This window comes from Heteronotia binoei, chromosome 21 (genome assembly GCF_032191835.1).
Source record: "Heteronotia binoei isolate CCM8104 ecotype False Entrance Well chromosome 21, APGP_CSIRO_Hbin_v1, whole genome shotgun sequence".
In the NCBI taxonomy this organism is placed as follows: Eukaryota; Metazoa; Chordata; class Lepidosauria; order Squamata; family Gekkonidae; genus Heteronotia; species Heteronotia binoei.
In genome coordinates this window covers 17,691,385-17,716,248 of record NC_083243.1, presented here as the reverse complement: position 1 = coordinate 17,716,248, position 24,864 = coordinate 17,691,385, and the positions used below count along the sequence as shown (strand labels likewise).

At 45.8% G+C, this 24,864-nt stretch overlaps 1 protein-coding gene across 1 annotated transcript in view; it reads right to left on the bottom strand.

Annotated features, from left to right (window-relative positions):
* Positions 1-24,864, bottom strand: part of SYT16 (synaptotagmin 16) — a 171,417-nt gene that overhangs the window by 26,607 nt on the left and 119,946 nt on the right. The window contains exon 3 of the mRNA XM_060262871.1: positions 2,255-2,467. Within this exon, the coding sequence (XP_060118854.1) occupies positions 2,255-2,467 (213 nt within the window). The remainder of the gene's footprint in view (positions 1-2,254; positions 2,468-24,864) is intronic.

Below are 24,864 nucleotides of genomic sequence, written 5' to 3'. Positions count from 1 at the left end.
TCAGAATGCCGCTTTCAGTCCTGGGCACTCTCCTAATTAAGAGAGTGCCCAGGGCTAAAAGCGCCATTGTTTCTGGGCGCTGAGGGGCTGGGGGACTTCATCCAACCCCTCAGAGCCCAGAAACAACGCAGCATGCCACTTTCAGTCCCGGGCGCTCTCTGAGTTCGGAGAGTGCCCAGGACTGAAAGTGTTGCGTTGTTTCTGGGCACCGAGGGGCCAGGGGAGTTCCCCTCAGCACCCAGAAACAACTTACAGGGCACAGACACTAAGGACTGCAGCCATCAATCCTTCATCCAATTACGCAAATTTTCAGTTGCACTGAAAAATCAGTGGGACTTGCGTACATAACAGATTGTCGCTCTAAAATTAACACGCTGGTGTTTGACATATTTGGAATGCAGGGACATCCATCAGAGCCATTGGATGAAAAGCAGGGCTCTTTAAAAAAAAAAATCAAGCTTTAAATAAATAAATAAATGGAAATGCCACAGGCTTTTAGAATAGAAATGCTTCTCTGCAGAGAAATTAAATCACACGCCTCCCACACATACCCCTAAGTGTTTTACGGATTTGGGCTTCAGCCAAGGTTTCATTTAAACTTTTTAAAAAATGTATCAAGATTATTAAGAAATGCAGTTGGAGGGGGTTTACAGTGGGGCTGAACGCTGCATAACCCTGCAGTTTTTAAATTGTGTTCTGAAAGATCACGGGGTTCTGCAGCCAGGGGATCTACGGAATGAGGGAACGGCAAGCAAACTTTCTGGAAAGGTCTTTCCCCTGTTGCCGTCAAATGCAGGGTAAAACTGAGGCACATTCTAGAGCACACGACAGAGTCAAAATGCTCTGCTGTATGAATCCTAGGTAGCCAAGGTACAGAGAATGGTCGTTTATCATGATGACAAAAAGGAAAAATCGTTGAGAGAAAAAAAAAATCTCCTCACCCTCAAAACTGAGGTGAGGAAAAAGACAGAGAACAGCAGTGGAGATCCTCTCTCTCTCTCTGGCAGCAAAAAGAGAACTGAGGGAGTAGAGCCCCTCCTCCCAGTCAGTTGATCTTTTTGGCAGGAAAGCACCTGAGGGAGGTGGGACGCTTCTAGTGTATTAGGAAGCTTGGAAATCTTTTCCACGCAAGGCTTGTCCTCAGGCAGTCCCCCTACCCCACTGAAGTGGGGCTGCACAGAAGCCATGAACAGAGGCTTAATGGGCGGAAATGGGCAGGTGAAGCTTTCTGTGACGTGGAAGTAAATAACATCTCATGAAGCCTCTGTTAAAGAGACAGGACTTTTATTCACCAGGAAGTAGGCAACTTTCCCTGCCAGTACTCTCCCTATTCAGCTGATCTGTCCAGAAGGACACATCCCAGAATCCTTTGCAGGTGATATGGGGGGCAGTTTTGGGACATAAAGTTCTTGAGGAGGGTAGCCCGGGAGAGCCTGATCTTGTCAGATCTGATCTTGACAGAAACGAAGCAGGGTTAGTCTCTGGTTAGTATGTGGATGGGAGACCACCAAGGAAGTCCAGGGTTGCTACGTAAAAGCAGGCCATAGTAAATCATCTCTGAACATCTCTTGCCTCGAAAACCGTACAGGGCTGCCTATACGTCAGCTGAGATGGCGCTTTCTGACAAAGTTTTTGAGGTAATTAATAACTTCTGAGAGTTTCGGCAGGAGATGTACAGACACCTATGGAATCCTCCTGGCAGGCAAAACTTTTCATGGCAAGATCTTTCATGGAAGGTTATGTCTGTGTATTGGGATCTTTAACACAGAATGTAGACACATAACTAATAAATGCATGCAAGCTCCAGGGCTTTGGATTAGGTGGAAGGTGTACTAAGAAGAAGAAGAACAAGCAGAAGAAGAATGCAGATTTATACCCCGCCTTTCTCTCTGAATCAGAGACTCAGAGTGGCTTACAATCTCCTATAACTTCTCCCCCCCCCCACAACAGACACCCTGTGAGGTGGGTGGGGCTGAGAGGGCTCTCACAGAAGCTGCCTTTTCAAGGACAACTCGTGCGATAGCTATGGCTAACCCAAGGCCATTCCAGCAGCTGCAAGTGGAGGAGTGGGAAATCAAACCCGGTTCTCCCAGATAAGAGTCCGCACACTTCCCCACGACACCAAACTGGCTCTCTTGAATCTTCAACTGCACAGCAGGGGGCATTCCATACAAAAGCAGAATCAAGTCCAGGTTTGGTTGTCCATTCTCCACAGAAAACCACTTCACTCGTGTCAGGTGGAGCCAGATAGTACCTTCGCATTCCGATCCCTCTGTACTGTATTCTTCGTGGCTCGACAGCAAGCGGTTGAATTTGGGCCTACGCTCCGAACCTGCCTGCGTCCCTTTTTCGGAAACTCCAGACCGAAAGCTCTGGGAACGTGAGACGGAGATCTCGAACTGCTTTATCACCTCGTCGTCGCTGTCGGAGGACGTTGTTAGATCCTCATCCTCCCCGTAACTGTTTACTGGGAGAGAAGAAGACACGCACAGATACACTTTTGACAGCTCACAGTACAACATTCAGTGAAAACGGAGATCTTTCCACCTCCTCGTGTCAGGAAAGAGACTCAATGAAAAATGGGGCACCAGGCAGGAAGTGGTGCTAGGCAGCAGTGTTTCCCAACCTATGAGTTGGGACCCAAAAGTGAGTCACAAAGTCTTTGAAAATGGTCTTTGCAGTCCTCCCTAGTGGCTGCCCCTGCCATTTTGACTGCTCTCTTTTTGTCTTGGTTTTCAAGACCTGACTCTAGAAACAGTATCTTCCCTTTTTTTTCTTCACTGCATATACATGATGATCAAGTAAAATATGTCACTAGAGCGAGGAGAATCTCAGGGGTGGCTAATGAGAGTCACTGAGAAGGAGATGGCGGTCAAAGGCTGGAAGGTAACCTCCACGTGCAAAGATTATGTATGTTGGAATGCCACTCGCATTAGTAGGGGACAGCTGCGCCCCTTGACCAGATGTTTGTGGGCTTCTCAAAAACATCTGGTTAGCCACTGTAGGAAATGGAATGGGTGCCACAGTCGTCGTTCAACTAGGGCGCTAAAAAAACCTTGAGCCTGTCTTGGAAGGGTCACCATATCGAGTAAATTTGGACTTGTGGGCCACCATCCTGGAAAGGATGAGAACTGCTGCTATAGAGCACACATCATTGGCTCATTCCTTAATATCTACAGTTCAAGGAAGTTGGGTAGTAAGTGCCAGGCAAGATTTTTCTCTGCCTGAGATCGTGGAGAACCACCAACTGAGAAAGGGCTGTCTCATTCATATATTCACCATCCATCACGGCCTCCAGTATCCTGCCTCACCCCTTGACCTTCCATGCTCCTATTAGGGATCTCTTTATTGAATCATCAAAACTGATTCATTTCACTCATTTTCCCTTATTCGTTTCTGTGGTTGTTATTTTTGATGCAGGAATTTTTTGGAGCTGTAAACCAGACTGGTCACCAGGAGTTTTCACATTGGTTCAAATTCAGGTTCATTACAGTCATCAACCAGTACATTTCAATCATTTAAAACAACTTTGAAATACATTGTAGAAAGTCCCAATGAGAACCCACGTTGGTTAGGTTTCTGTCTTGTTATACTTTAAATCAGAAGTGTCAAACTCAGGGGTGGAATTCTAGCAGGAGCTCCTTTGCATATTAGGCCACACCCTCCTGATGTAGCCAATCCTCCAAGAGCTTACAAGGCTCTTTTTTCTAAGCTCTTGGAGGATTGGCTGCATCAGGGATGTGTGGCCTATTATGCAAAGGAGCTCCTGCTAGAATTCCACCCCTGGTCAAACGCATTTATTATGAGAGATGGATCTGAAATAAATGTTGCTATGTTGGGCTGGGCCATGTGAACCTTAAAATGTAACATGAGGTACAGAGATATAAACTTTATAAAGATTATTTCAAATGTCAAATGGAAATAGCAGGTGAATGGCAATAGCAGGCAGCAGCAACCCTAGAAAAGAAAGCAGGAGAAGGAAATTGCTCGTTGGGCAGATTTGAGCCCTGGCCAGGCCACATCCGGCCCATGGGCCACATGTTTGACACCCCTGCTTTAAATACGTGGAGTATCCCTCAGATGATTAAAACCTTATTGGTAAGCACCAACCTTCAATGTGTTTCTGATCCTGAAAGGTCAAGGCAGATATAAGCAGGGGAGGGGGGGGGACCAAAGTTCACAGCATGTTCCTCCCACCACACAACTGGGCATAGGCCCAGCTTAACAACTGAAATGACAGGCATGCACACTGGCAAATCAAATTCTGGCTCAGCCTCACCCTGTCCAACAAGCTTCCAGCAGGCGGTCCACTTTTTAAAGCTTATTTGCTGCATTTTAAAAGGTGAAGAAACTGCTCGGAATAAGGAGAGGGAATTCCTGGTGACATCAGAGAAGTTCTGCCACAAACCAATAGAACATCCCTCCCACACCAAGAGTTTTACTCAAGAGGGGGGAAAAAGTATATCTGGACTGAACAACACTTCAGTTTGTCTACACAAGTAACAGCAGTCTTCTCTTCTTACGCCAACAACGGAGGGAACAAAAAGCATAAAAGTCCAGTAAAACGCAAAACAGAATTATTACAAGTCTCTAGTCAGCCAGCCCAAAGAACAAAGAACAATTCCCGGCAAGGTTATAGCCAAGATTAAATTGTTAACAAAGAGTGAAGTTCAGTTTCTTTCCCAAAACCAAATAAAACAACTCTAATCAACCCAAGTTAGGTATACTTTTTTTTTAACCTAAAAGGAATTTGACATGCACAGGGGTGGAATTCTAGCAGGAGCTCCTTTGCATATTAGGCCACCCCTGATGTAGCCAATCCTCCAAGAGCTTACCAAAAAGAGCCTTGTAAGTTCTGGGAATACTGGCTACATCAAGGGTATATGGCCTAATATGCAAAAGAGCTCCTGCTAGAATTACACCCCTGGACATGCAGAACAAAGCGCCATTTAATCACCTGGGGAGAGAACCAGTGAGCCGGCCAGAGATATGGGGCTGGATCCTGTGGACGCTTTCCCCTTGGAAGAAGAAGCCATTTCCAAATGCAAGAAAAACTAGCATAGGGATACCTAACCTTGCAGAGATTGCTAGTAGCTTTGAAGTTTAAGAACAGGTATTGGGTGCCACCACAAAACAGTTGTCATGGGAAACGGGACTAATCACAAAATGGCTGCCATAGGGTTGTCACTGCAAAAGGTAGGTAGGGAAGTTCCAACCCGAACATCCTTCTATGAAGGAGCAGGGGTAGAATTCCAGAAGGCGCTCCTTTGCATATTAGGCCACATACCCCTGATGTAGCCAATCCTCCAAGAGCTTACAAGGCTCTTTTTTGTGAGCTCTTGGAGGACTGGCTACATCAGGGGTGTGTGGCATAATATGCAAAGGAGCTCCTGCTAGAATTCCACCCCAATGAAAGAGACAGCTATTTCCAAGTTCCCACAAACACAAAAATGTTGCCTCCTAGATGTTTCAGAAGTATGTTTTGTACCAAAGAAGTCACAAAAGACATGCTTGAATGACTCTGGAGAAAGGCTGGTATGTCTTTGGGGAAAGACACACTTCGGGGAAAGCAGGGGCTGTGGCTCAGTGGCACAGCATCTGCTTGGCATACAGAAGGTCCCAGGTTCAAACCCTGGCACCTCCAGTTAAAAGGACCAGGCTGAAGGTGATGCAAAAGACCTCTGCCTGAGACCCTGGAAAGCCATCAAGTGGGGCTGTAGCTCAGTGGTAGAGATTCTGGTTGCCATACAGAAGAAGAAGAAGATAGAAGATATTGGATTTCTATCCCGCCCTCCACTCCGAAGAGTCTCAGAGCGGCACACAATCTCCTTTACCTTCCTCCCCCACAACAGACACCCTGTGAGGTAGATGAAGATATTGGATTTATATCCCGCCCTCCACTCCAAAGAGTCTCAGAGCGGCTCACAATCTCCTTTCCCTTCCTCCCCCACAACAGACACCCTGTGAGGTGGGTGGGGCTGGAGAGGGCTCTCACAGCAGCTGCCCTTTCAAGGACAACCTCTGCCAGAGCTATGGCGGACCCAAGGCCATTCCAGCAGCTGCAAGTGGAGGAGTGGGGAATCAAACCCGGTTCTCCCAGATAAGAGTCCGCACACTTAACCATTACACCAAACTGGCTCTCAGAAGGTCCCAGGTTCAATCCCCAGCATCTCCAATTAAAAGGACCAGGCTGAAGGTGATGCAAAAGACCTCTGCCTGAGACCCTGGAGAGCAGCTGCCAGCCTGAGTGGACAATACTGACTTTGATGGACCAATAGTATGATTCAGCACCAGGCAGGCTCACATGTTCTTGTGTACTCCTCAGTGCTCCTTCTACGCTGCAGGATCTTGTGAGCAAAAATTCTACTTGGTGAGCTACTGGCATTAAAGTTATGCGTGAGAGATCTGGCCACTGCATAAATTAGTTTGCTCTGGGGCCATCCTGCCTGGTGCTGAATCATACTATTGGTCCATCAAAGTCAGTATTGAGAGCCAGTTTGGTATAGTGGTTAAGTGGGCGGACTCTTATCTGGGAGAACCGGGTTTGATTCCCCACTCCTCCAAATGCACCTGCTGGAATGGCCTGGGGTCAGCCAGAGCTCTGGCAGAGGTTGTCCTTGAAAGGGCAGCTACTGTGAAAGCCCTCTCAGCCCCACCCACCTCACAGGGTGTCTGTTGTGGGGGAGGAAGGGAAAGGAGATTGTAGGCCGCTCTGAGACTCTGTCCTTGAAAGGGCAGCTGCTGTGAGAGCCCTCTCCAGCCCCACCCACCTCACAGGGTGTCTGTTGTGGGGGAGGAAGGGAAAGGAGATTGTGAGCTGCTCTGAGACTCTGAGATTCGGAGTGGCAGGTGGGATATAAATCCAATATCTTCTTCTCATCTTCTTCTTCTTCTTTTCATCCATAAGTGTAAGCGGGGCTTTTTTTGTAGCAGGAACTCCTTTGCATATTAGATCACACCCTACTGATGTAACCAATCCTCCAAGAGCTTACGGGGTCTACTGTAAGCTCCGGGAAGATTGGCTACATTCAGGCTGTGTGGCTTAATATGCAAAGGAGTTCCTGCTACCAAAAAAGCCCTGAGGGTAAGCATTACAAAATAGTAACATGCTTGACAGTTGGCAGGTTCTCTCTCCCTCTCACTCACTCACTCACTCACACACACACAAACACACACACAAATATATGAAACTCCAGCTGTCCCTAACACCTACAACTCCCTCTGTTCCCAGGAGTCCCTGCATGGAAAGCTTCCCCCTGCTTGGTTTCCCCAAAACAGATGGAAACAGGAGTCAAGGTTCTCTCGCTCTCTCTGTTCCAATGAGGAAGGGAGGTGCAGGGAGCAATGTTATTAGGAGAGTATTTGTTCCTTTACAAGGGGGGGTTGGGTGCTGTCTCGACTGGAGGCACGGCTGTCTTCGTGGTCAGGATTCAACCTGGAAGTGTGCCGGCTACTGTGCCGTGAAGATACATAAGAACATAAGAGAAGCCATGTTGGATCAGGCCAACGGGCCATCCAGTCCAACACTCTGTGTCACACAGTGGTCAAAAAACCCAAGTGCCATCAAGGGGTCCACCAGTGGGGCTAGAAGCCCTTCCACTGTGCCCCCCCACCAAGCACAAGAATACAGAGCATCACTTGCCCCAGACAGAGAGTTCCAACAATACACTGTGGCTAATAGCCACTGATGGATCTCTGCTCCATATGCTTATCCACTCCCCTCTTGAAGCTGTCTATGCTTGTAGCCACTGCCACCTCCTCTGGCAGTGAATTCCACGTATTAATCGCTCTTTGGGTGAAGAAGGACTTCCTTTTATCAGTTCTAACCCGACTGCTCAGCAATTTCACTGAGTGCCCACAAGTTCTTGTATTGTGAGAATACGTGATCTTCAGCATTGCTTAACTTACTGTCAGGTGGCCAAGGTTTGAGATAGAATTCTGCAGTGGGAAGGGGCCATACAAGACATTGAGTCCCCTGCTCAAGAGCCAGTTTGGTGTAGTGGTGAAGTGTGCAGACTCTTATCTGGGAGAACCGGGTTTGATTCCCCACTCCTCCACTTGCACCTGCTGGAATGGCCTCAGGTCAGCCATAGCTCTCGTAGGAGTTGTCCTTGAAAGGGCAGCTGCTGTGAGAGCTCTCTCAGCCCCACCCACCTCACAGGATGTCTGTTGTGGGGGGGGGGGGGGAGATAAAGGAGATTGTGAGCCACTCTGTGAGTGTGAGATTTGGAGTGGAGGGCTGGGTATAAATCCAATATCATAAGAACATAAGAGAAGCCATGTTGGATCAGGCCAATGGCTCATCCAGTCCAACACTCTGTGTCACTTAGAGACTCTGAGATGTAGAGTATAGGGTGGGATATAAATCCAATATCGTCTTCTCCTTCAATGAAGGATCAGCCTAGAGAAGGGGTGACCAGACTTGTTTAACGTAAGAGCCACACAGAATAAACATCAGATGTTTGAGGGAGGGAAGGAAGGAAATAGATGGGATGGGGGGAGGGAGGGAGAGAAGTGGAAAGAAAGCAACTTTAAATGCATTTTCCAAGCCACCGGCTGGCTTGGAGAAGTGATTTAAAGAGAGAAATGCCTTCTTCAAGCTGGCCGACAGAGCAGTGGGGGTTTCGAGAACCACGCAATACGCGTAAAGAGTCACATGTGGCTCCCGAACTGCCGTTTGGTCGCCCCTGATCTAAGCCTAACCTGCCTCACAGCTGTTGTGAGGTTTAAACAGGAAAAGGAGAAGGAGGGGATCAAAATGTAATAAATAGATATGCTGCAACTGTGTTAGAATGTTTCCCCCCCGGCTTCTTTACTCCTCTCCCTTTTCTTAGGTGGTGCCAAAAGTCATCATTACGGTACTCGCTTGATGGATGAGAAAAACCAACACTGAAAAGAAGAGCCTTGACCAAGGCCATTGGGTCAAGCACTGGCAGAGATTCAAACCCAAGTATGCTCCAGGCAATGCTGGCTTCTTAACTATGATTCCCCTGACTCCCAGTTCTTGTTTTGTTGCCCAGGAACAGGATTTCAGGCTACCAGGGAAGACGAAGAAGAAGACTGCAGATTTATACCCCGCCCTTCTCTCTAAATCAGAGACTCAGAGCGGCTTACAATCTCCTGTATCTTCTCCCCCCACAACAGACACCCTGTGAGGTGGGTGGGGCTGGAGAGGGCTCTCACAGCAGCTGCCCTTTCAAGGACAACCTCTGCCAGAGCTATGGCTGACCCAAGGCCATGCTAGCAGGTGCAAGTAGAGGAGTGGGGAATCAAACCCGGTTCTCCGAGATAAGAGTCCACGCACTTAACCACTACACCAAACTGGCTCTCAAAGTGGAAGAAGTGGGAAAATCACAGCCCATGGGTGGACATCCTTGCACCTGCAGAAGCACTAGATTCAGGGCCAGCATACATATGTGTCTGGCTGAGACACAGGGGTTAAGCGCCAATATCCGAGGTGTTGGGTCTGGTTTAAGAGGGCAGGACTGGTCAGATGGCCGTCCTTGCCTTCACTTAGCAGAGTGCTCCTTCTGAGCTTCAGCATGGCAGTGTGGCCTAGTCTAATGGTAGGGCTGCCAAGTTCCCAGGTTGGGCGTGGGTTCTCTTGCTTTGGGGGTCCCCAACCCACTGGCCTGCGGTAGGCCAGCAGGTTGATCCCCATCCAACGTCATCTGCGTGATGATGTCACTTGGAAGGGACATCATCTCACCGGCAATGTCGTGTGCTGGCTGCTCTGGGCATTTCTGGGAAAACTCTATGGTTTTTCCGAACTCTCTAGCAATTTGAGAGGAAAATTCTGGTACCATAGAGTTTTCCTTCCAAACTGCCGAAGGCCATGGGGGACTTGCCAACCCTAGCTAATGGATGCCACATTCTCTCAGAAATTGCACAGAGACCCTTTGCTTTTAGTTAAGAAACCAATACTGGTGTTTTAAAGTAAACATAACATATTAGTGTAGCGGAGAGAAAAAGGAATTAAACTGTTCTAACTAACCGGATAGCTTTGGATTGTAGAAGGCCATCTGCTGAGTTCAATTCAGGAGGACAGACACCATGCTATTCCTCCTGATGCATGCAGGGAAGAAGAAGGAAGAGGAGAACGAGCAAGTCCCCGGAGTTACATTCTACCAATTAGAGGGGGCCAGTGATAGTAGACAGGAAAGAGACTGATACTGTCCTAGCTATCTAGCTTGCTCTATGGAGTTTGTAGTCTTGGAGGACTGAGCGAGAGCCATCGCCTGTCTGTTCTTCTAACACAACACACTACTTATTTGGTTTCTCAAAGTATATTCTTGACATATATTTCCAAAGTAACCCCGAAAATGAGTTGGTGAGGATTTCTCCCCCCTTCTTTCTACACAACAGCTATCTAAAAGCAGCCTGGTGCTTGAGCCTCTGGCCTGGAGCTCCAAGTTTGCAGAAATCCCAAGGAAATGCTATGCAAGATCCAGGCGTTGCTTACAAGGAGATTTTAATAAGCAATGATCGAGCTGACAGAAATAGCAGGCTAAGCTTCCATCCTCTGGGTTTCGGATGCGCAAGAGAAACGTAGACAGACCTCAAGACAAGACCCAGAGCTCAAACTAAGCATCTTATACCCTAATTGTTGGCTACAAGTCAAAAAAGCCACTCATCAAGCTATCCCAAACCCAAGGATGAGCGTGGCTGTCTTGCACCTTGGTGTCTAGCAGTAAGAGAAAACAAATCAGGCCTCCTAGATAAGCAATGATTGAGCTGACAGAAATAGCAGGCTAAGCTTCCATCCTCTGGGTTTCGGATGCACGGATGCGCAAGAGAAACGTAGACAGACCTCAAGACAAGACCCACAGCTCAAACTAAGCATCTTATACCCTAATTGTTGGCTACAAGTCAAAAAAGCCACTCATCAAGCTATCCCAAACCCAAGATGAGCGTGGCTGTCTTGCACCTTGGTGTCTAGCAGTAAGAGAAAACAAATCAGGCCTCCTAGATAAGCAATGATTGAGCTGACAGAAATAGCAGTCTAAGCTTCCATCCTCTGGGTTTCGGATGCACGGATGCGCAAGAGAAACGTAGACAGACCTCAAGACAAGACCCACAGCTCAAACTAAGCATCTTATACCCTAATTGTTGGCTACAAGTCAAAAAAGCCACTCATCAAGCTATCCCAAACCCAAGGATGAGCGTGGCTGTCTTGCACCTTGGTATCTAGCAGTAAGAGAAAACAAATCAGGCCTCCTAGATAAGAGCTGCTAACAAGCATGAGAGGGAGGAATAGTCTCTTGGGAGAGACCTGATGGCCGTCCCCTCACAGAACTCAAGGCAAGCATCAGCCTGTAACAATAATAGAGTTACAAAGGCTATATACCTGGAAAGGTACCGAGCAGGCAACACTCTACTACCGGAATACAAATTTGCAGGTACGCTGCTCAGAAGTACCGAGACAAGGAGTCAATGTCCCCATTTGGGGGGATTGTAAAGCAGGAAGAAAAGCCAAACACCTTTCCAAGAAGCTGCTCTTAAATCAACTTTGCTTTCCGGTGGCCGTTCTGATGAAGCAAGAGACCACAAAGAATTTAGTTGGCTTTGAAAGGGGATTAGGTAATTTCACAGAGTCCAGCAATGGCTATAAATCACGATGGCGTGGATCCAGTAATGTGCAAGTGGAAACATAAGCAGATTTAGCACAGTTCTGCTTGTGGAAGATCTTGTTCGACACCTAGTTGTTGTTGTTTTTTTTTACTTATATACTATGTCTGGGTGGGTAGCTGTGTTGGTCTGAAGCAATGAAACAAAGTTTGAGTCCAGTGGCACCTTTAAGACCAGCAAAGGTTAATTCATCTCTAGCTTCTTGGGAACACAAAAGCATAAGAACACGAGAGAAGCCGTGTGACTGCTTACAGATGGGCAGTTTGGGGTGCATGGGAGGTGTCCCAAATCAGGCCATCTCAGACAGAAGCATACCAAACTGTCCACACGCTCCCCTGCAAGTTGGTCCCATCACAACCACAGGGCAACACGGGTGCAATCGGACAGCTGTTATGCATAAGAACATAAGAACATAAGAGAAGCCATGTTGGATCAGGCCAAAGCTACCATCCCAGTAGCTTGGTTTGGGTTTCATTTCCCCCCATTCATTTAAGACATCGAAGAAGACATTGGATTTATATTCTGCCCTCCACCCTGAATCTCAGAGTGGCTCACAATCTCCTTTATCTTCCTCCCTCACAACAGACACTTGGTGAGGTGAATGGGGCTGAGAGGGCTCTCACAGCAGCTGCCCTTTCAAGGACAACTCCTGCGACAGAGCTATGGCTGAACCAGGCCATTCCAGCAGCTGCAAGTGGAGGAGTGGGGAATCAAACCCCGTTTTCTGAGATAAGAGTCCACACCCTTAACCACTACACCAAACTGGCTCTCTTTATTGGTTATGCAAATGTGCACTCATGTGCCCATTTGTATTGTGTTAGGGAAACTGCTCTCAAAATGAGATTGGGGAATTAGATTGAGAGACAGTTAGCCCCAAAAAGGAATCTTTGTTATCAATTGTATACCAGGCTCAACCGTTCAGAGAGTCAATGCTCAATAAGAGACTCTAATTTAGTAAAAATCAATTGTAATTTATTTAGAATAATATTTCTTTCATACAAGGTAAAAATACAAAACACTCACACATTCACACAGGTCTAGGAAATATAGATAGATCAATAGGGGAACATATATGGATAAACAGACAGGGTAATATTTACCATCGTAGTCTTCCAGGAAGGTTTCCAATGGCGACTTAAGAGGACAGGGGAAATGGACCCAACACTGTGGCCAGAATTGGGGATGGATCTAGACAGCGGGTAATAGGGGTTGCTGAATAGAAAGCACACATGAGTGGAGTTGGGTCAGAGGTTAAATAGGCTTCCTCAGACCCTTGGGACTGGGAGGTCCAAGGGAGGAGAGATGGGAGGTTCAAGAGGGCTGGACATTCCTTACTGACACCTAATTGGATGCCTGCTTTGGCCAATGAACTTCACCTTAGTCCAGTGGACCTGGAAATTTCCAAGCTGCAATATTGCCTGGGTTGGCCCCAGGGTACTTAGGCTGGAGTGAGAATGGGAATGGCTGGGTACTTAAGTTTAAATGGGATTAACTAGGAGGGTGACAATAGGGAATAAAATACATGGCCTAGGTACCACCCGGTGTAGACAAAAGACTTGATGAAGACAGGAGATGTCCTTCCTCTTTTCTCATCTTCTGCTGGGCAAGAGTAATTGTTCTGGTATTGCTGAGCAATTAGGATCAACAGTTGAGCTATTAATCCATTCATGAGTTAATGGGTTGCTTGCAGGCTAGGGTGTGTACGTGTGACTTTCCCACTAAGGAGGAATGGAGTCTCTAGCCTGGCAGGGTGTGCTTGGACAAGCTTGATTGCCTTATGCAAAAGCTGAAGCAGATGCTTGAGATGGAATCAGGAAAGCAAGATGGATTCTGCTTGTTGTTAGCTTTAGGTCCATGGAGCCAGGCTGGAAACATGGTGGCCTGGCTTCTTCCACTGCAGTGGCCAAGAGCAGCTGGAGCATGTCTGTAGTTCTGGCTAACACTCTTCAGAGACGTAGAATGTAAAGCTGAGGCTTATGGTATCCACATAAGCCAGAAACTGCAAGCAAAGTCCACTTCTTAGAGCAGAGGTGTAAGAGTCAAATCTCCAGGCACCCTGGCAACCATGCTGGTGATCATGATGTTCACATGTATGAAAAGTAGGGGGCTTTTCCTCACAGTTCCCCCCCTCAAGACCTATGTCACCATCTGGTGGCGAGGTCTTGCAATAACACAATGTCCATATCTGTAGTTGACAGGCGGCGAGTCCACGTAGCTTCAATTGTCTACCGGGGTGTACCGTCTATCTAAAAAGGTTGGAGCCACTATCTAAACTACTCAAAAATCAATTTGGAAAAATATTCCAATAGGCCAAAGGTTCCTTCCTTTGAATACTATGATGCAGGGGTAACAGGCATTGGCAACATTGTAGGGCATACAGTATTAAAACACAGGGTTACAATCATTGAAATAAAAGTTGAGTTCATAAAATCATTACTGCTATTTAAACCAGATAAATAACAAGAATTGATCTATAAATCACACACAATCATGACAATAATTGATTAGGAAAACACACAGGTACGTTAGAGTTTATGGTTACAACTGAATCCATATCTTAATCTTGAGTCTTCTTTTCTTCTTCTCCCCCCCTTGATAAGCTTCTTATACTGGGGTTTGAAGAGGATCTTCTTCCATGTACCTATTGGGTATGTGAAAGTCCTAGTGGAGGGTGAACTAAAGAGTCTTCCCACCCCCCCTAGCACCCAGCGAAACCTGTCTTTATTGTTGCTAAAAGGGAATTCTTCCTGTAACCCATCATGGAATTGGCAATGGTGCTTTTCTGCCTGTATCACTGATGGTCCATAGAGCAACAGTGGGCTTTGAGGAAAGAACCAAAAAGGAACCAAAAACATTTACACATGACCACATGGATATGATTCTGTACCATTGTAGGGAGCAGTGAAAGCAGATCAAAAATGCATACATTCAACCATGAAGAAAGGAGTTTTAAAAAGCTATTAGTGAAGTGTCCTCCTGTCCAAAGTATGGTGACCAGTGAGCTTTTACGTCACAAGCTTACATATGTCATGTTAGGGGCCTGCATTGGGCAGGTTTGCCTATTACACTAAGCATTCAGGACTTTAGGAGGCTTTTTCCTTGTCAAGGAAGGAAAGTAACATACACAATTCAGAAAACACAACCCAAAATATTCTTTGTTGCAACATAAAACTTAAAATAAAACATTGTGCACAATCCAGGAAAATGACCATAGTTTGGGGCGTCCCCCATAATGAAAATAGTTCCACAAAGAAGAGACAAAAGAAAACTTTTGCTATAGCCTTAGAATATAATAAATTGTCAAAACAATATAAAAACTTCAAAAACAAAAACTGAGGCCTCAATAGAACAATGCTAGCTAGCTTTATATGAGAGGGATCATACCCCAAATGACAGGTGAGCTAGAGCAGAGAAATTAAAAACCTGGACATTAGTGAGCTGATCAGGTCCCACTACATCCAGTTTTTCTCTAGGCTAGTTCAGCTAAAACGATCTCGGTATGGGGGTCTCACATGTGAGCATAGATTTCAACAAAAACTTAAAACTTAACAAAACAGGAATTCTGAAAAGCAACATAATGGTTACACATACATAAAACAATTCTTAACAGGACTATCAACAATTAGAACTACTGAGCATGCATTAGATTTGATTTGCAGGTCCAGATTCCCTGCACATCTATATTGAAAGAAAAGATGAGCAAACTTAACAAAACAGTTACAACATCCTAGAGATCAAATTATGGTTAATTCACCTTGACAAACACATTAAACAATTCATAAAAAGAGAAAAGATGGGGCATTTGTAGTACCAAGAGAAAATGCTGAGTTGTTGCAAGGACAAGTCAAAAGAAAGACTTGAAACACGAAAGCATATCCCTTGAAGAAGAAACCTTTTATGGAGTAAAAGGTAAAACTAAGATGATGGCACAATGCTCCAGGTTTAAGGCTTGTGCCAGAGAATGATTTTCCTCTGTGCATACACAGAGTGCAAAGAATGTGTTGCTGGAAGGCAACATGCTTGTCAGAAATACCAAGTAGACCAAAATTTGAGCATAATACAACAAGACTTAAATTGGGGAGCCTTGATAGGCTCAGCCAACTGGTTATAGATGCAAAAATAACACAAAGGACATTTAGTGGCAAGAAGAAAATCATGATCAGAAATGAACCCTGAGGAATCTATATTAAGAATCTAACAGGTTATTGCTCATTTCCTTGAGAACATGGGAAAATAGAAAAGTGTTTTCACTCAGAAAGAGTCTAGTTCTAACAAAATATACAGTAGGTGGAGGCAGAACCATTCAGTGGTCCTTATATTGCTTAAGACCAAACAAAGATACTGAGCCCACAAGGCGGGGGCCTCTTAAGAACATGTGGATACCTCTTTCCACAGGCAGACTGGATTAAACTAAAATTAAAACTCAAGATTCACCAAATAACTAAAAGGGAAGATTGGTCATAGATGGAACATAGCTATAAATGACATTCAGAGAGCAAATGAAGATATCAATAGTTGAAGCACATTTGAGGAATCCAGATTTCTAATGGAGACCAAGAACTTTCAGGAATTCTGCCAAAACAAGAGTATTAGTTCTTGAGGCTTAAGAGAGAAAAAGCACAGGGAGAGGGTAATTTTACCCCAAGGGAGTGTACAGATGTCCTGTACTTCTTGTAGGAACCAAAATTTGTGAGATAAAATTTTCTTAGCTCTAATGTTTAGCAAAGGGCCTATAGATTGCACAGCACTTTCCTTTTACTACAAAGCACTGGGAATGCCCAATAGACTTTGAGGAGCAATTTCCTAAAAGTGTTTCCCTTAAAATTAAAAGCTACAAAACCTGAGTATAGGAGAGATTGGTACCAGTCACTAGGAAAAAAAAAAATTAAGACTTAAAAGGTAAAGCAAAAATAAGTAACAGAAAGCAAGCTTCTACTCTAGGAGATCTCTTAGTATTAGGGCAGTTTACAGGCAGAGGATTTCCTCTAGCAGAGAAGGACTGGCTGTAAGTAGAGCTTTGGGATGCCAGCTCCAGGCTGGAGATTCCTGAAACTTTGAATCAAATTTGAAAATCACAAGGCATGCAGTCCATTTCCTTGGACACTTATTTCCTCCAGAGGCACTAGCCTCAATGTACTGGGGGAAAGGCTATGATTTTGGGAGAGACCTCCAGGTCCCACCTGGAGACAGGCAACCTTACCAAAAAAAAAAAAACAAAGCAGTATGCACATCTTCCATCCAGGTATTTCTCTGGCTGGGAAGAGGCTGTCTCTGTGAGAGACTGCAATATTAAAAAAGTTTGGTAATGAAAAACCTTTGAAATTATATCTTTTTGGACCCAAAATCAGAAGATGAGAATTCAAAATAGCACAAAAATACCTCAACTGTATTTCCACCCCCCCTAGATGAAGAAGGCGGGGAGGGTTTTAACAGACAAACCAAAAATTCCTTCCCTCTTGCATTAACTGAATGCTTAGCTTTAACAAAAGGCTAAAACAGACACAATGGATTTGGCCAGTACTCTCTTATCTGACCCTGATAAGTTTTTACAAAGAAAGGTGGAGGAGGAAAATAATGAGCTTTCTGCCTGGGTGGGGCTCAAAATTGTAACTCTTTTCCAGTTTCTTTAACTCAAGCTGGATTTGGCTGAGTTTATTTCAAGAGGGTCTGCATGAGATTTGCCAATCAGTACTACATTAGTTGTTGCTGCAGGTTCTCCTTTCTGTACTTTCAGATTTAAATGACAAACTTGCCCATTTGAGGTTAGCGGTCTTGTGTTGCTGTGACCTTTGAGAAGGAGAGGCAACACTTCTTACAAGACAATGAGGCTCTCTCTCTCTCAAAGACACTGAGTTGCTTGTACCTTAGGGAGACCCGAGATAAACAAAAATTTAATTTCTCAGGGCAATGCATTTAAAATTCTATCCCTTTGCTTAGTTGCTTATCAAATCTTTACTGCTACAGATTTCCATTGAGCAAGAGGGAGAACAATTAGCATTTCTTCCTGATGGCAGGAGTGCTGAGCATTTGCAATACTTTAGCCAGTTCTATTTGGGCCAATCTGCAGGCACTCTGTACAAGCTCAGAGGCTATACCATTTAACTTTCATAGAACTGAGGAAATAAATATTTTTTTTGACTTTATAAGCAAGAGAGAGAAAGATGAACTTGGGAGTTTCACAGATTTTCATTCAGCCAATTTGAAAGTTAAAACAGTTTCTTACATCTTGCTCTGAAAGCTTTGAATTAACAAAAACTAGTTCAGTCTCTTTCTCAGGTGCTTGATGCTGGCATCTTTAAAGGGTTAAACTAAATACATACTACATCAAGCTCCCATTACCCTGCAGAGAAAACTAACTCTGCAGGCTGGAACCCTTGCTGGGATTCCAGGAGATCTCCAGGCCTCACCTGGAGAAATGGCCTGGTCTAATTGTAGTCCAAGTCATTGCTTGTATGTTTTCTTATCTAGTCAAGGGAAAAGGTGCCCTTGTTACCTTTAAACCTAATAAAGCCAGATCTCTCTGTTTTAAGAGACATTCAAGTCTAGATGTTAGATTTTCCTTTGGGTGGGGGGAGGTTCAGAGACAAAGGAACCTTGCCTGCCCATGTGGGACTACCATTCTCTGAAGTTCCACAGAATTCTGGCTTTCAAATTCCCCAAATGGGATGAGATAAAGACAGTAAATTTCTAGCCAGAAGGGCTGAGACTTGCTCATGTAGGAGGGTCTGGAGCAAGTCCTTGCTAAAATGAATACCTTGTGCCATGATTGTGGAACTCTGCATAGGCTCAGAGACCACATTTCCTTCATGATTCTGGGGTAAGAGAACTGAAACAGGGACTGTTTTCTCATTTTCATGGGGGAAAGAAGTCTGGGGCTGCACAGCTGGGTTTGCCCCGCCATATTTCCTTTTATCCTGCACTTCCAGAATTTCCAATCTCCTCTCTGTGGCCCTGCAAGACTCCAGGACATGTTGCAGGAGACTGGCAGTTTCCTTTTCTTTCCTACTAGCTTCTAACTTTTGCTGAAGTTCCTGGTTTTTCTCAGCAAGCTTTTGGATTTCTAAATCTTTTTCCTGAGTAGGATTTGTAAGTTTCCCTACCCTTTCCTTATTAGGGAAATCTTCCACAGCAGTAGCTTTGGGGAAGCTATCTCCATTTTCTGCACACCCTGTGGCATTGGGAGCCATGTGCCCTGGTGGCTTTATGGCTTCTGAAAGTGCAGCAAGTAACATATGTGTGGGCTGCTTATCAAACTGCCTCATGTCTGCTCCAGTGGCTCTAAGCTGGGACCAAGCTACCATTCTGACTTTGTCTCGAGGGGTCCACTGGGCTGAGTGGGGACAGCATCGCCTAGGAGCATAAGCCTGCTTGTATAGGGGAACCCTTGGGGCAAGCTGGGGATGGCAAGAAGAGCTGGAACCAAAGCCACTGTTTTGGAACTTCCAGTTCTTGCTCTCTTTTCCATGCCCATCCTGTTCCTGATTCCAGTAAGCAGGGTGCTGGCCTTTTCTATTTAATTGTGCTTGAGTGAGCTGTGTTTCTAAAACAGCAGCCTTCTTCTCAGATTCTTGGGCATGCTTTAAAGCATTCTCCAGTCTCCATTTGGCCTCATGGAGAGAGTGGGTTAAATTTTGTTTGTCTATTAGGTACTCATATCTCTCAGCCCTGAACCTTTCTACCTCCTTCTCATAAGTTTTTAACCTAGCTTCTGTCTTTCTAAGCTCAGAGGATACCTGTTTTTGCTGTTCTTCTCTCAATCTTGTCCTTTCTTCCTCATGAGTTTCCAGCATTTGCTTTATTTTGGCCTCATGACTCATGAGAATCTGCTCTTTCTCTGCTGCATAGGCCTGGAGCATGAGTTCCTTCTCTGCCACATGGCTTTGAAACTCCTGCTTCAGCACTGATGCATGGCTTTTAAGAGTTTGTTCTAGTTCTTGTTCCTTTAATTCTAACTGTTGCTCTTGTTTCTTAACTTGTTCCCTAAGCTGTCTGTTCACATTGGAGCTTTCCTGCAAGGCTAGGAACAGACCCCATGATGCGAAAAGATCTCTTTTTCCTGGCTTGATCTTTTTCTGAGCACATTGGTCCTCAAACGTGTCTCGAAAGAATTGGAGGGGGTCAGGGTTCTTAAAAACTCCTGCTTTCCAAGGGTTGTCTCCCTTCTTCACAAGCCACTTCTCTAGCTTGGGAAGCTCCTGTTCTTTCTTGGCCAATGCCATAGCTTACACTTTAGTTCCTCTCAAAGTCCTAACTTTACTTGCAGGGCTGGTTTTCCTGCACTGTTAGGTGCCTAACCACAGGCCACCAAAATTAACTGATGCAGGAGCCTTCCCTGGCACTTTTCCTGCTTATTGGGGAGCAAAGAACTTGCAGGACACCTCTGTGTGTCTCACAAGTAAAGGAGAGAGTTGCAGGACCTTCCTTAGTTCTCTGCAACACTAACAAATGTTTGTGGCATGGGCTTATGGCCTTGCACACATTGTTGAGCTCCTCAGGAGGGGCTTTTCTCTAGCCTCTGCCTCCAAACCATCAAAAGTCTGAGTTCACCAAAAGGTTTTAAAAGTCTCAGAGCCTGAACTTTTCCTCAGTTGGCCCTAAGCAAAAGGGAAATTTTTCGGCTGAGAAGAGTTCCTACCTCCTCAGACCCGGGACAAATTTTTAACCCCCAGGGAGAGCTTCTTGCTCCTTCCACTAAATTCTCTTAAAGGCACAGCCAAGTGTAAGAACTAGCAGCATATTTCCAGATGCTTCCTGGCTCCTATGTGCTATTTTACACCTGAGCTGGCAACTTTACTTATGTTCCCTTTTTTTGTTTTGCCTACTGCCAATCTCTGATTGCGCTTCGGCTTGGGTTTAGGGGGCAGCGAGCCAATCCTATGATTGCGTCTCGGCCAGAAAAGGGAGCCACGAGCCGACCCAACGATCGCGTCTTCGGGCAAAAGGGAGCCACGAGCCGACCCAACGGTCGCGTCTTCGGGCAGAAGGGAGCCACGAGCCGACCCAACGGTCGCGTCTTCGGGCAGAAGGGAGCCACGAGCCGACCCAACGGTCGCGTCTTCGGGCAGAAAAGGGAGCCACGAGCCGACCCAACGATCGCGTCTTCGGGCAAACAAAATAAAAAGTTGCCCAGCAGTCAGATTGCAGCGGTCCTACGACCCGCCTGCCCTCCTGACTGTCGGGTGCCTTAGACTAGCCTTGGCCTAGACTCGTGTAAGGACTTGGGTGTGTGTGTGCAAGTGTCTGAGTGTGTATGTAGTGTGTGTGCATGTGTGCACTAAGCTCTAAAGAAAAGGGAGAAGGGAAGGGCGCTCTATCCAGATCTTAAACAATCCTAGCCTGTCCTGACATTCCCTCCCACGATAGACGCGTTTAGAAAGGCCTCGGGACAGCGGCCAGGCTTCACGGGACTTCCCCCTTGCATTCGATCGGGCTCAGTCCTCTTGCGAGGTGTCTGGCCTCCTCGGGGCGGCTGAGAAGTCCAACGCTGAATGATAGAAATGGGAGTAGCCCAACCCACAATTATAGATGCTCGCTAGAGCCGTTCACACAGAACTCATTCACTCAATCACTCACACAATAGCCTCCCTAGCAAGACTGTTTGAACGGTGCAACCCTACGTCTGTCTGTATGAAGACACGCGTGTCGACTCGCGTGTGTTCCCACAAACAGGATAATGCCAACGCTTTCTCCACCAATTTCTGTTAGGGAAACTGCTCTCAAAATGAGATTGGGGAATTAGATTGAGAGACAGCTGGCCCTAAAAAGGAATCTTTGTTATCAATTGTATACCAGGCTCAACCGTTCAGAGAGTCAATGCTCAATAAGAGACTCTAATTTAGTAAAAATCAATTGTAATTTATTTAGAATAATATTTCTTTCATACAAGATAAAAATACAAAACACTCACACATTCATACAGGTCTAGGAAAAATAGATAGATCAATAGGGGAACATATATGGATAAACAGACAGGGTAATATTTACCATCGTAGTCTTCCAGGAAGGTTTCCAATGGCGACTTAAGAGGACAGGGGAAATGGACCCAACACTGTGGCCAGAATTGGGGATGGATCTAGACAGCGGGTAATAGGGGTTGCTGAATAGAAAGCACACATGAGTGGAGTTGGGTCAGAGGTTAAATAGGCTTCCTCAGACCCTTGGGACTGGGAGGTCCAAGGGAGGAGAGATGGGAGGTTCAAGAGGGCTGGACATTCCTTACTGACACCTAATTGGATGCCTGCTTTGGCCAATGAACTTCACCTTAGTCCAGTGGACCTGGAAATTTCCAAGCTGCAATATTGCCTGGGTTGGCCCCAGGGTACTTAGGCTGGAGTGAGAATGGGAATGGCTGGGTACTTAAGTTTAAATGGGATTAACTAGGAGGGTGACAATAGGGAATAAAATACATGGCCTAGGTACCACCCGGTGTAGACAAAAGACTTGATGAAGACAGGAGATGTCCTTCCTCTTTTCTCATCTTCTGCTGGGCAAGAGTAATTGTTCTGGTATTGCTGAGCAATTAGGATCAACAGTTGAGCTATTAATCCATTCATGAGTTAATGGGTTGCTTGCAGGCTAGGGTGTGTACGTGTGACTTTCCCACTAAGGAGGAATGGAGTCTCTAGCCTGGCAGGGTGTGCTTGGACAAGCTTGATTGCCTTATGCAAAAGCTGAAGCAGATGCTTGAGATGGAATCAGGAAAGCAAGATGGATTCTGCTTGTTGTTAGCTTTAGGTCCATGGAGCCAGGCTGGAAACATGGTGGCCTGGCTTCTTCCACTGCAGTGGCCAAGAGCAGCTGGAGCATGTCTGTAGTTCTGGCTAACACTCTTCAGAGACGTAGAATGTAAAGCTGAGGCTTATGGTATCCACATAAGCCAGAAACTGCAAGCAAAGTCCACTTCTTAGAGCAGAGGTGTAAGAGTCAAATCTCCAGGCACCCTGGCAACCATGCTGGTGATCATGATGTTCACATGTATGAAAAGTAGGGGGCTTTTCCTCACAATTGCCTGTGATTGTATTTTACATATTTTTCTAAGTAAACAATTTAAACTATTTTAATCCTAGAGTTTTTTTTCTGAAACTGGACCTCTGTATTATAGGAAAAAGATCCCTACTTCAAAATAGCTCTTCCTATGGTCTACCTCTTGCTAATCCCCCCATCAAAAGATCAGCAGTTTCTAGCTCTGCCGGAGTCATCCTTTTGCTAATTTCTCCATAAAAGAAGAGACCCCCAGCTAATAGCGCAGACTCTTATCTGGAGAACCTGGTTTGATTCCCCACTACTCCTCTTGCAGCTGCTAGAATGGCCTTGGGTCAGCCAAAGCTCCTATAGGAGTTGTCCTTGAAAGGACAGCTGCTGTAAGAGCTCTCTCAGCCTCACCTACCTCACAGGGTGTTTGTTGTGGGGGAAGAAGATAAAGGCGATTGTGAGCCCACTCTTCCACTTGGAGCTGCTGGAATGGCCTTGGGTTAGCCATAGCTCTTGTAGGAGTTGTCCTTGAAAGGTTAACTGCTGCAAGAGCTCTCTCAGCCCCACCTGCCTCACAGGGTGTTTGTTGTGGGGGAAGAAGATAACGGAGATTGTGAGTCCACTCTTCCACTTGCAGCTGCTGTAATGGCCTTGGGTCAGCCATAGCTCTTGTAGGAGTTGTCCTTGAAAGGGCAGCTTCTGTTAGAGCCACCTCAAAGGGTGTCTGTTGTGGGGGGGCAGGTAAAGGAGATTGTGACCACTCTAAGATTCAGAGTGGAGAGCAGGGTTTAAATCCAATATCATCATCTTCTTCATCATCATCATCTTCTTCATCATCTTCTTCTTCGGAGATTTGTCTTCTGCACACAACATCACACTTCTACATTAACCAAATATCCCAACAGATGTTTCTCTCCCCTCATGCTCTGAGAGCCGCACAGTCAGATAAAGATCACAAATGCGCAGATCCTTGTGAAGCCATGGACGAAGCTTGTTTTTAGCAGAAAATATGCCCAGAGTCCATTTTAATTACCGACTTTAAGGAAAACAGTTGTTGCTTAAAAACAATACCTTGCGTAACTCTTCAGCGGTCAACGGGGTGCGGAATGACTAGCCAAATGCCGAGCTGATTAGAAACCACTGCTGTACACATCATTAACTAACTCAGATGTTATCTTCCGAGTTTCAAGGAACTCTTCAAATGTTGCCATTTTCATTCTACCAGCACATCTTTCTCTCTCTCTCTCTCTCTCTCTCTCTCTCTCTCTCTCTCTCTCTCGGGTGCATTCATGTTTCAAACAACAAGAACACAGTGTCAAACTGAGTGGGCTGGAAGGTTTCTTTATTCATACAATTAAAAAATACAGGGAACCGGGGGCTGAGGCTCGGATACTAATCTGAACCATTCAAGGTGAAGTTGCCTCTCATTCCCCACCCGTTCTTTATGCAACTATTATCGCCTCAATTACATGCCAGACACCAGCGGCCCCGTCGACAAAACATTTCTTTTCATTTGCTGGCTGCCTCGCAGAGAACACACACCACTTGAGCTGCAAGGGACTCTGAAAGGCATGTTCTGATATGACATTTCCCCCCCCTGTTACTTTTAACTCAGGAGTTCCGGCTCTTTCTGATCAGGGCCTCCAAAACGGAGGCCTTGACTCCTCCATTATAAAAGGGGGGAGATTTTTTTACTGAGGTGGAGAGGGGGGAAAGGAGACGTGATTCTGCCACTTGGGAGGCAGGAACTGAGGAAACTTTGAAAATTCCAGTGTGAGGGGAAAAGATAAGGGGGCTACGAGGGTGAGGAGAAGGGAACAAAGGAAAGGCAACACGTTAGCTAATCCTGCCCCCCCAAGTTCTCCCATAAAATGTATTTCTTTCTTGGATACCCTGTCTTTCTCCTCAAGTGGTCCCAAAGTGGCCAAGGTTGTTCTCCTCTCCTCGATTTTAACTTCACAAGAACTCTGTTAGGGATGTTAGGCTAAGGTTGCCAAGTCCAAATCAAGAAATATCTGGGGACTTTGGGGGTGGAACCAGGAGACTTTGGGGGTGGAGCCAGGAGACATTGGGGGTGGAGCCAGGAACAAGGGTGTGACAAGCATAATTGAACTCCAAGGGAGTTCTGGCCATCACATTTAAAGGGACAACACACCTTTTTAAATGCCTTCCTTCCATAGGAAATAATGAAGGATAGGGGCACCTTCTTTTGGGGCTCACAGAATTGGACCCCCTGGTCCAATCGTTTTGAAACTTGGAAGGTAT